General features: G+C 36.2%; 1 protein-coding gene and 1 long non-coding RNA gene across 5 annotated transcripts in view; both read right to left on the bottom strand.

Annotated features, from left to right (window-relative positions):
• Positions 1 to 10,516, bottom strand: part of LOC106786215 (gamma-aminobutyric acid receptor subunit beta) — an 86,881-nt gene extending 76,365 nt beyond the window's left edge. For 3 of the 4 annotated variants that reach the window (XM_014747359.1, XM_014747358.1, XM_014747357.1), the window contains exon 1: positions 9,960 to 10,515. In XM_014747359.1, coding sequence (XP_014602845.1) covers positions 9,960 to 10,057 — 98 coding nt within the window. In that variant the 5' untranslated portion in view covers positions 10,058 to 10,515. Of the gene's footprint in view, positions 1 to 9,959 lie in introns of all 4 variants that reach the window. The other variant, XM_014747360.1, reaches the window with a different exon arrangement.
• Positions 10,517 to 10,682: 166 nt separating this feature from the next.
• On the bottom strand, positions 10,683 to 12,378 carry LOC106786227. The gene is made up of 2 exons (XR_001381631.1): positions 11,780 to 12,378; positions 10,683 to 11,343 (listed from the first exon to the last, which is right to left on the bottom strand). It is a non-coding gene; the product is annotated as an uncharacterized LOC106786227 (long non-coding RNA).
• Between the last annotated feature and the right edge of the window lie 8 nt (positions 12,379 to 12,386).

The raw sequence follows: 12,386 nt of genomic DNA on the forward strand, positions 1-12,386 counted from the left end.
TAATAATGACAGAAAAATAGAAAACTATTGAAGAGAAGAGTGGTAGCGGGTGGTGGGTGGTTCGTTGATAAACGTTGACAAGTCGAGTTGATGATAGTTGCAATATTTTCTTTTAAATAATTCGGTTTAAAAGCAACCATTACTACTACCAACACATTACTAACGCTTTACAAATTTGTCTCTTTTTTTTTCATTATTATTTTATTACGACTAGTTATATGCATACATACATAAATATACACATAGACACAGATAGACCGTAGGGAATGGTAAAAGCGAGTCTCGTTTGTAGTAGAAACAACGAAAAGGGAAGGATAGAAATCGTCTAGCAGCCGACACCGTTACTAGCTTGCTGAGGACTAAGCGAGATCTGCGTAAATACGGGCGAGTAATTACGTTGCTGGAAGGGAAATTACCAGTTACCGGCTCGCCGTTGAGTTTTATCCAATTAGGGGATTGCTTTGGCCACCCTGCAGAATGTTAACTCTCTCCCTCTACCTAACTTCCTACTCTTTCACCCCTCGTCTCCCACCTCAACCACCACCCCACCCCCACACACACAATTTTTTCATTCTCTTTCGTTCCCTAGCTACCCTACCTACCATCTACCATCGACCATGTCAGTCGAAGCGAAAAAACTACCCTCGAAAAAAAAGGGCCGTTTCTACTACTACTACCATCTTTCTCATTCCCCCTTTTTCTTTTTTTTTAACTCCCTTGTTTATTTCTACTTTACTTTTTCCTTCCAACCTTATTTTTCTTGTCTTGTTAGTTGTTGGTTTTTTTTTTTTTTTCTTTTATTTTATTTTTGTTTGTTCGTTTCTTTTTCTTTTTCTTTTTCTTGGAGGACTTGGCTTTTTTCTTTCTCGTTTTGTTTATTCCCATCATAATTTTTCTACTAGCTAAGTAGTAATAATAATGATAATAGTAGTAGTAGTAGTAGTAATAGTAGTATTTTACTTATTCGCATAAGTTAACGATAGTAGTACTAGTAGTAGTAGTAGTAGTAGTCAAGCTAAGCCAAGCCGAACCGAGACCAGAGACCGGTATTTTAGAAAAACGTAGCTTTTCTCGTCGTCTATAAATAAAATGGCTTTTCGCGTTCGCATCGTTCGTCACATCGATCGAACTAACTACGAGAAGAGATTCTACGATGGAAGGAATCAAAGTGCTTTGTGTGTACCCTCTCACAATCTTGGGATAGTGTTAAATATAGAAAAAAATATGAGACAAAAAATATAATATAAAATATATATATATATATTATCTGTGTGTTCTCGAACGCACAACCAAACGATGAGAGAATACTCGAGGGAGATAAGTACGATTTTTACCCGCGTTATTTTTGTTTTATTCGCGTAATATTATTATTACATTAATTATTAAAGAAGTTTAACATTAAAAATCCATTTCAATAGAAAATTACGACGAATTTTTTCAGAATTATTTCTGTTAAACATTGTCAAACGAGTAAAATACATTTCTACGGTACACAAGTGTACGATATTTCATATTTTTTCATTCGTTTATATTACATTTTTTAAAAACAACAAAACGCGTTTACATAATAAACATTCAATTTTATATGAAATATTTTTGTTATATATACGTTGTGTGTCGAATGATTAAATTCGTTTTAGAAAATTTATCGAAAACAATTTGAAACGCGTTAACGAATCCCATAATTTTCAATTACAAGGTATTAATATAATGTTTAAACTGTTTAAATATTAACCGCGTACATTGGACAGAGTTCCGACACGTTGAAAACATTAAACCAACCCCTTTCAGTCACCGTAACCAACGTCTACGATATTTGTTCGAAATTGTGAGGGTAACCTCGAGACGTAGTCGCGACTAACACGGACAACGCATCACCTTAATGCAACCCAAAAAGCTTCTTTTATTATGGCTGCACTTTAATACACATTACACCGTGCTCATCCAACTATATTTCTTCTTCTTCTTCTGCATATTTTTCTCTTCTATTTATTTTTGTTCTTTTTATTCGTTCATCTGCACGTTCGATTGCAAAGTTCGTTTACACGTTGATCATACGAATTCACGAATGAAATATTATAGAAAATATATTATCAATAGCAAATGTTACTCTTTGATTATTGATTGATTATTGATGTTTTTATTAATTAAAAATATATAACAAAGTTTTCAGAATAAATCTGTCTATCTGTGTGTGCGTGTGTGTGTAAATGTTCTTCTTCTTCTTCTTTTAATTCATTTTTTCCTTCTGCATATTTTTCTTTTCTATTTATTTTTGTTTTTTTTTATTCGTTCATCTGCACGTTCAATTGCAAAGTTCGTTCACACGTTAATTATACGAATTCACGAACGAAATATTATAGAAAATATATATTATCAATAGCAAATGTTATTCTTTGATTATTGATGTTATAATTGATTAAAAATATATAACAAAATTTTCAGAATAAATCTGTCTGTCTATCTGTGTGAGTGTGTGTGTGTAAAAAAGAAAAAGAAATAATATAATGATAATAAAAAGATATTTAAAAGTTGTGTTAGAATGTTTGAGGTATAATATAACTATCGGATCGTATGAGAAACGGAGACGGCGAACGGACAATCAAGGACGCGAACGTTGGTTAGCCGAGGGTGATGTCCTCGCCATTGATTGGCAGCCCTGACCGCGTCTATGCTTGCCAAGGTTCCGGTATGTAGACCTGCAAAGCTTTGATTGCAGCTTAAACGAGTACCTAGACTCAAAACTTTTTCATTTTCTTCCCGTAATTCGCATTAAAACATGCTTACTCATAAACGTATTCGTAAGAAAATCCTACCATTCCTAAAAATATCTGAAGAAGAAGAAATAGATAAGAAAATAGAAATAAGATATTATATATTATATTATTAAAAATACCATGAATCAGATTAGTTTATTTATAAACCGTTAGAAAAATTCAAGAGAAAAATTAGGTCAATCTTTTATTGGGACAACTGTGTGTGTATATGTGTACGTATGTATGTTTGGAACATTCGTCTGAAATAGTGTCGTTTGAAAGGAGTGTTCTGGATGTTTTAATCTACCGATCTATTTACAGATCGCGAACTATAGTGATAAAGATTGTTAAAAGTAATGTCGGTGAGTTCTTCTTTTCGGTTAGATCGGGACGAATAGATAGGAGGGTACGATACCTTCTACACGGTGAACAATTTTTCCCTTCTGTAAACGTATTTCAAGGTGATTATACCGAAAGTAGAAAAAGATCGATTTCTAGTATCGATCTTTACCTTGTATAATAGTTTTGTCAAGGAACTTAGGTATCCAACTTAACGAATCCGATCGTCCCACCCCCTTCCCCTTCCCCGTTTCCTCCTTACCCCAGACTATTTTTTTTCTTCCACCGTTTATAGTCCTAGAGTACGTAGAAAATATATAATAGTAAGTAAGAAGCCTAGAAGCTTGCTGGAAAGTTATGGACGTCGTACTTTGGGTTTCGCGTAAGCGACTACGTCGACCGAGTTTGCGTCCTATACGTGTAAATGTCTCTATGTATTTAACTATGTGTGTGTGTTATATGTGTGTCGGAGGTCCCATTGATTTCTTGGCCCATGTCAAGGCTGCACGCGAGAAAGCCCCTTTTTGCCTCCGGCCACCCACGCGAGCTTGCCGTCAACCGCCTTCGACCTCCCACGACCCCTTCCACCACCCCCCAACCCCTCCCTACGCGAACCACCGGCCTACCACCTATCTTTCTATCTCTAACTCTATCTATTCGACTACTTCTTCTTCTTCTATTTCTTCTTCTATCATCATCAATTTCAAGTCCAACCAATCCACGAATCTCAACAACGCATTTCCATCCACCACCTGTCATTCTGTCTCAACGAATCTATAACACCCCCCTCCCTCCCACTCCAAGCGTTTCGATTCCTACCATTTTCGTCTATCCTTTTTTCTTTTTTTGTTTTTTCTCGTTTCAAACCAAACTCCAATCGTTCCCCTTCTTCTTCTTCTTATTCTTCTTCTATCGTTTTCACTAAAAGAAACGTCGACCAATTTGGCCACATTCCGATCGCATTCTTTCACCTTTTTTTATTTTTTTTTTCTCTTTCTTTCTTTCTTCTTCTTCTTCTTCTTCTTCTTCTTCTTCTTCTTCTTTGAACAAAGCTCACGAACGAACGAACGAACGAACGTAATTTTCCCTTAAGCATCGTCCCTAGGCCAACGTGGTAAGCATGATGTTAAGGGGCATACGCTGATCTATTTTATTTCTAATATTTATTTTATTGAGATCTTATTTATGCATTATTAGTTTATTTTCCTATAATTGATAGCTGGGTTATCATCGCAAAAAAAAAAAAGAAAAAAGGAAAGGGTAAAAATAACTTTATCAATGGTGTCCAACTAATTTCTAACGAGAATACGTCCGGTGTGTGTGTTTTAATCTTTTTTCTTTTGTTTAAACTAGTCCAAGTTACGACGACCTGTACTTTGCATTCATATATTTAATTTCTATTTTAATGGGATTTATATATATGGTATTAGGTTAGTCAATAAAATCCATTCGTGTTTTCTTAAGAAAATAAAACCCAGGGCTCAAATGTTGCTTTCTTTTTTTAATTAAATTCTAATCAAGATTCGTCAACGTCATAGAAAAAAAAAAAAAAGAAAAATGTTTGAGGATATTAGATGTGTTAGAAGAGAAAGGAAATGAAAATCGTTTTTCCCGTGAACTGACGTCAGCGGATTAGCCGAGTCTTTCCACTTTCCACGAAATCCAAAGGTACATATTGGGCTTGGGTTTTAAAACAGCAACGTTGAAAATAATCTAAATTATCGTTAGATCGAAATATCCCTTTTTTTTTTTTTTTTCTTTTTCTTTCTTTCTTTGCCTTAGAAACTAAGGTAATTTCTTTAGATTCAACGTATAATTCGTTGAATGTTTCCTTTTTCTAAGTTAATTCCTTTCGTGTTCGCGGTCGAATAGTAATTTGAAAGTCATTTTCAATGGGTTAGAACGACAAAAGAAGTTAGTCGGTTGTGATTTAGCAGTAAGGGTGGTTGCCAACCTCGACCGCATATTAATCGCCTAAGCTCGTGCAGTATGCGACACCACGGCCAATTTGGGAGCTTAAAAAGTACCCTCTCTATCTCTATCTCTCATTCTCTCTCTTTCTCTTTCTCTCTGACTAGAATTTCGTGGCCAACGAAAAAAGACTAACATTATAATATGATTAATGTTTTTTCAAATATCATTTTGTTCGAATAATAAAATGTGACAACGAGTAATGGTTAATGTAAAACATTGAGATATTTGAACAATCGTCAAACGTAACGTGTAATTAGGGGGGGGGGGAGGAAGGTGGTTAGGAAATGTTGATGGAAAAAAAATCGATAACCGATTGGTAAATCGATGAAATCATCTCCATTTTGGGGATCTCGATTAGGAACGATACGAAATGATAAGAAATGTTTAAACGTGCTTTATCGTTGAATTTAGAACACATATATGTATTCGTGTATGTATATATATATGGATGTGTGTATATGTATTGAGAAAGGTGGCAGTAGTGAAGCACGGTGAATGACCAGACAGCTGAAGGCTCGATCAACCATGTTCCCGGATATTACTGATACCGAAGAGTATTCGATTTGAACGTAACTGGGAAGTTTCATCCGATTAAATGGCACGCAACAACTTGATGAATCTTCTCTGGATTGGTAATAGGTACTTTCACGAGTCAATCAAAGATCGTTTCATAGAAATCACAAAATCTTTATCTATTCCTTTTGATATCCGATATGAAAAGAAACGTATCTCTGTCCCATCATTTTGATCACATTTCAAATCTGCATCGGATTAATGAACATTTTATATTAGTTAATATTCTAAAAATAAATCTTTGTTATATTGCTATTTAAAAATCATTATTATTTTTCTAACAAATAATCAACACCAATACATTTCATTGTCTTTCAGCTTTTCAAAGAAACATATTTTATTTCTTCCACATTATATATATATATAAGTATTCCCATGGTATTATCGAAAAAATTCAAATTCTAGTCCAGTATCTCGCGTTTATATTCGTTTAATTAATTACATAATACAATCATGCATTTAACAAATATAAATGTTGATAGAATTTTCATTTCGTTAGATATCAAACGAATAAGATACATATATTATTATTTGGTAAATATTAGTTAGCTATTAGAAGGATTATTACTTTCGATACGAATTTAGGTTTAAACAATAATCGAAGATTTTTATCGTTTGTCATTAGAACGCAACACTCCGTTGTGGCAGATGAATCGAAATAGAATTGCAAGTGGTAACCTCATGCGAGCGGAATTGTTGCAGTTTCATCAATCACCTCAATAAGCGCGCGCATTAATAATCGACCGCTATTAAATATGCATCGGTTGTTTGCCGTGTGGATTGCCTATCCTCTTCCCTCCCCTCCCCCCCCTCCCCATCCTTCTGTTCCACCTCTTTCTATTTTTCCCTCCCTTTCCCCGAACATCGTTATTGCCTACTTCTCCACTCGAGATGTCAGTTACTAATTGTCTTTCTCGAGAGGGCCCCCGCGTATTTTCGAACGAGGACGTGAAAATCATTGATCCATGATGGTATGCCGCCTGTTTTTCCATCTGTTTGTCTGTCTGTGTCGAGTCAACACAACGATCGATCGAATCTTTTTATTTCTTTCCCTATCTTTTATAAATAAAATACAAGTATATATATATTTTTCATTTCTATCTTTTTCTCTCTCGTATATTAATCAATCTCAACGATTACTACGACACGGAAATCTCGTTCGAATTCAAACTACGTTGATCGTAATATTTTTTCGATCAAGGGGGAAAAAAAAGAAAATAAACAGCAACAACAACAACAACAATAACAAAAGAAGAAGCATTCCACTTTAACGAAGCGTATCTCGGTGTTCACCCTTTCTAGAAAAAAAAAAAAGTATAAAGAAAAAAAATCAATTCTCGCATCGGCGAATAATTTTCAGCTCTTAAAACTATTACGGTTCGTTGATTTATCATCGGAGTATTACCTGTTTGTTTTTTTTTGTGTTTTCTTTTTCCTTAACGTAGATTAATATTTTCTCATTTTAATCAATTTATTATTACCTATAACGCGCGTGTGTGTTTCGATGTCGTAGTGTGCGCGTCAACGTTTGCCACCCTTTCTCGTTGTAAATTCTACGAAATAAGTTGTCGCGTTGCTAACTTTAAAATCCACGTCGACACGTGGGGAAAGTAACACGAGGAAGTGGGGCTAGGGAAATTTGGTTTTACTCGTAGTTTCTTGTAAAGCGTGTGTGTGTGTGTGTGTGCGCGCGTGTTTTCACCCATTCCCTTCCGGGTAAGTGGGTCAGAAGACCGCGGTGAGTCGAATGACTTGGCACGATTTTTCTCGTTTCCGAGTCAGACTATCCGATGCTTTTTCACGTGAAGAAAACACGACGATTCGCGACCGGATGAGACATACCACTGACGTTTTCAACCCCTTCTCCTCCCCCTCCTCCTCCTCCTTTTCCTTTTCCTCCCACCCGTTTTCTCTTCGAATCACCGATCACTTCACCCGTCCACCGAACATTCGTCGAACTTACAACTCCGAAGAAAGATAACAAACAGGAACGTTGATGCTTTTTCCACCCCCCTCAAACTCCCAACCCCTCCATTTCCCTTTATTCGTTCTTCTTAAAAACGATTGATATTTTCCACATGTTTTCGAGATAAGAGAATGAACGTTATTCCGTTCGTCTATTTTCGATAGATAAAATTGCGAAACGATCTTCGGTTAAGATAAATCTTACAACTACATAGATATATATATATATATATAAATTCGATCGATATCGGTACGATATTTATTTGTAAACGTTCGATTTTGTTTTATTTTTGTCTCCCCTTTAAGTCGATAAATTTAACGAGAAGAAATTTGGAACAATGAAAAGTGGAAGATCGTTCCTATCTCTCTCTCTCTCTCTCTCTCTCTCTCTTTCTCTCTCTCTCTATCTCTTTCTTTTACTCTTTAAAACAGAATCAAAAGATGTTGGTAAATCCGAGAGGGATGCCTTTCGTGATAAGAAAGAGGACGATTTGCCGGTGGTCCAGAAAATGGGAAGAGATCTACTAGCCGGAAGATAGATAGATAGATGAACAGAGAATAAGAGAGAGAGAGAGAGAGAGAGAGAAAGAGAGAGAGAGGGGTGGGATAAAGAGGGGAAGATTTGGAGTTCTGCCACATCGGGAGCACCCTCCTGCCTCGAGAGCTCTACTGTGATCACCGATACCACACTACAGAACCTTCGCGGTTGGTACTCGTAGGGTTTGGAGGAGCCCGAAGAGAGGCACGACCCTTGAGAAGGAAACAGGTGGAACGAGACGAGACTCTATACTTCGAAGAAAAGCGTAAATATTGATAATTTCAGCTAACTATACATATTTCCTATCTGTCTATACCTAACTAGTATATTACCATATCGATTATATACCTATTCGAACAATTATGCAATTCGATATCATTTATACACAAATTTACAAGAGTATTATCTTACATTCTTGTTAATTATTTTATTCTTAAACTTGTGAATTAATGTATAGTTGAATGAATGTATATAGATGTGATATTTCTTTGAAATTTAACAATTGCAACGTATATATATATAGTTATGCATTTATTTGATAGTAAAAAAGTAAAAGAAAACAAAATACGTTTCTTAACTTTTTCAGTTATACGAATAAAAAATAGGTTTAAGAAAATAAAGAATAATAAATAAAGACAATCTTAATTTTTTATATAGATTGATTAAATGATATAGAACTGTTTAATTTTAACGAAACACATTTGGATAGTTATCTGTGAAATATCTTTAGTTAAGGAATATACTAATCTGGAATAGTTTGAGTTTCTCGTAGAGTAGGATGTTCGTTGACATAAGCGAGGTGATACGAGTCAGGGTGGTTGTAATACGCGTCCGAGGAGCTTTACATTTCCGTACATTTACATACACAACCACGAGGGTATTTCAAGCTCTCTCGGTTACGTGTCTCTCTCGTTGCCGTCGGTCGTAACTAACATAAGCGTAATGACACCTCGTACGAATCGTCTCAGACTATTTCTAAACACCGGTCTAACATTTTACTTCTCTTTTTTTCTCCTCTCTTTCTCTCCCTCTCTTTCTTTTTATTCAGAAGGTATTCTTGTTCCGTGATAACGATCGAGCCACATTTTTCCAACACAAAAACGTCGAAGTTATCTCACCGAGGAAAAACACGGAAAAACCGAGAAAATCGACGAAAGAGACGAAAGAAAGAGAGAGAGAGAGAGAGAGAGAGAGAGAGAGAGAGAGAGAGAGAGAGAGAGAGAGAATAGGATACAAAGCGCGTGGTCGAGCGTAGATAAAACGAAATGAGGGCAACGTTGCGAATCCGCCAACGAACATATCTCACGCGTACAAAGAGAGAGAAATACACACACACACACACATAGGCAGAGAAAGAAATATCCTGACTTTTTGGACAATTTCTAAAGAAATGATTTCACGAACTTGTAAAAGATCGATTCACAACACACATAATTAATCATCAATGAATGAGAAATGTGAATAGAAACACAAATGTTTTTTTAACACGTGTATCGAAAAATTTCAAATTATCGAAAGTGGGCACAATTTGTTTTCCCTTTTTGTTTTCTCAATCTCGCAAAAATTCACCACATTCAATATAATTAATAATTTAATTATCAATATTCTTGTCCACAAATATGTTATTAATATATAAGTCTCAAAGGGAGTTATAGACGGTTAATAAATCTTATGAACAATTAATTTGAACTAGTTGTACGTTTCGTCCCTTACTGGGGACTTATATATTAATAATTAATAATATATGTAATCTATAGAGAAAAAGAGATTTAATAATGATTAAGATAAACATAAAAATGAAAGTTGTTACTTACGCAGCGTGGGCGAAGGGTGCCCAATGAGTGGCAGGCAGCAGTGCCACCGTGGCCGCGAGAAGGGCGAAGCTCCAGGAGGCTGCGTGCAAGGACCTCATGTTCGTCGTTGATTCCCTACGTTAACGCGTGCGAGTCCTTTTTTCTTTTTTATGTATGTGTATGTGTGTGTGTGTATAAATATGTATAAGTATTTTGTGTTAAATAATATTAACCAATTGTCGTGTAAGTTTCTATCACACGCGTTTACATGTATATGTATATGTATGTATATTAGTGTAACGCGTGTTGTATGTTTTTTTTGTTATGTAAGTGTGAGTGAGTGAGTGAGTGAGAGTGTGTATGAGTGTTTGTGTGAAATCGTACGCGTCCTGGCCGCGAACGATGACGACGGCCAAGTCGGCCTCGAAGGCTGCGACAAGGACAACGGCAGGGACGACGGCAAGGACGACGGCAAGGACGACGTCGACGGGTGTCCTGAGGCGTTGCTACCTGGCGCGTTGACCCGGCGCCTCTCTGCGTCCTGTCCGCGACTCACCCTCCCTCCCTCCCGCCCGCCCGCCCCGCCTTCCAACCTCCGTCTTGCTCCCTCTCGAAGCCTCTCCTCTTCTATCTATCTCTCCCTCTCTCTCTCTCTCCCTCGCCAACTATCTTTATGTCTCTTTATTCTTCCTTTTTATTTTATTTCTATCTTTCTTTAAAGACTTCTTTTTCTTATTCTTTCTCTTCTTTTGTCCTTTCCGACGATTCGATACAACAAAAATTTACGTTTATCGTGAATATCCCCTTGTTCTTCTTTTTTTATTCGAATATTTTCTATCTCTCTCGTTTATCTCGTATTATTATTATTAATATTATTATTATTGGAGAACACTGTGTCACTTTTTCACAAAATGAATTATTCGTAGCACTTATTAATGATCATATTATTAATAATAATTCTTACGATATAATATTACGTAAAAATATTATGGATGTAATTTTTGATTAACACAATATCACACAATGAAATAAATAGGTGAATGGTTTTTCGATAATAACGAGGAGAAAATAGTAGCAACAACAGTAGTAGCAATAGCAGCAGCAGCAGCAGCATCAGCATCAGTATCAGTATCAGCTTCAGCAGCGGCAGCAGCAGCATCGAACGCGTGAAAACACTCCATAAACGCGAGACTTGTTTCAGAAGGGTAGAATAGTATTCTCGATTAAATCCTAGTTCGTTTAATGACCGATGATAACGCGTCGCGAATCATAAACGGTTCAATTTCGTTCACTGTTATAAGACACACCAGTTTCTATTATTATTATTACTTTTTTTTGTTTTTTTCTTCTTCTTCTTTCATAGAGTTGTTTTACTCACACTGATGATTTCAAAATTTCGTTTCTCCTATTAATAATTTTTCACACGAAAGAGAAAACTAGGGTTATAATAAGAATTGTTTTCTCGCACTTTCTCTCTCTCACCCTTTCTCCCTTTCTCTCTCTCTCTCTCTCTCTTTGTAGTTTTAACATAGGCAAGAAGATAGGATTAGTTAGTAATCTTTTTTGACAAGGTTTCGTAGTAGTAACACCTCGAACAAATATATATCGTTCCTTTTCGTATCTCCGACAACTTCAAAAGGGTTTCACCAAGAGAATTGGGAAAATGACGCGCGGAGAGAGAGAGAGAGATAACGGGGAACGACACAGTGATACATATATAATATACTTATATATATATATATATATATGTATATAAGATATATGTATATATATATATATATATATATAAGTATATAAGAGGGACGTAGAAATAATAAGTATTATTATAAGAGAGAATTTACATAGAGGACGATATACATTCCTCCCCTTTCCCGAAACGAATAAATTCTTCTTACTTTTCCTCCACCCTTTATTTATATTTTTTTGTTCTTCACCTTTCTTCTATCCAACACCTTCGCGAGATTATTTTCTTCAAGACACACGACAATTAATAATAATATAATATAACTCTCTTGAAATAGCTCGTACTTATTCGACGACGAATTCCCAATTCGATCGCCGGCTGATTTCTTTGGCCGGCATCGGTAGGATTTTTATTACAACAACGACACTGGACATTTTTCAGGATAACCGAGTCGTCCTTCTCCTCCTCTTCCTCGTCTTCTCGATTTCTTCCTCGTACTTTCTCGCCTCGGATACGTGGTCCTGGTGTTTCTCGTCGACGTCCACGTCGACGTGTCGTCCTGTTGTTCGTCTTTGTCTTTGTCTCCGTCCTCGTCCTCGTCCTCGTCCTCGTCCTGGTCGTCTTTGTCGTCGTCCTTGTCCTCGTCGTCGTTTTCGTTGTCGTCTTCCTCGACAACGAAGCTTCTATCTCTTTCTAATTCTCGTTAACTTCCTTTCTCGTGCTTTCTCTCTTTCTCTTTCTCTCTCTCTCTCTCTCTCTCTCTC

Source organism: Polistes canadensis, unplaced genomic scaffold, assembly GCF_001313835.1.
Source record: "Polistes canadensis isolate GaletaPanama2010 unplaced genomic scaffold, ASM131383v1 scaffold_68, whole genome shotgun sequence".
Classification (NCBI taxonomy): domain Eukaryota; kingdom Metazoa; phylum Arthropoda; class Insecta; order Hymenoptera; family Vespidae; genus Polistes; species Polistes canadensis.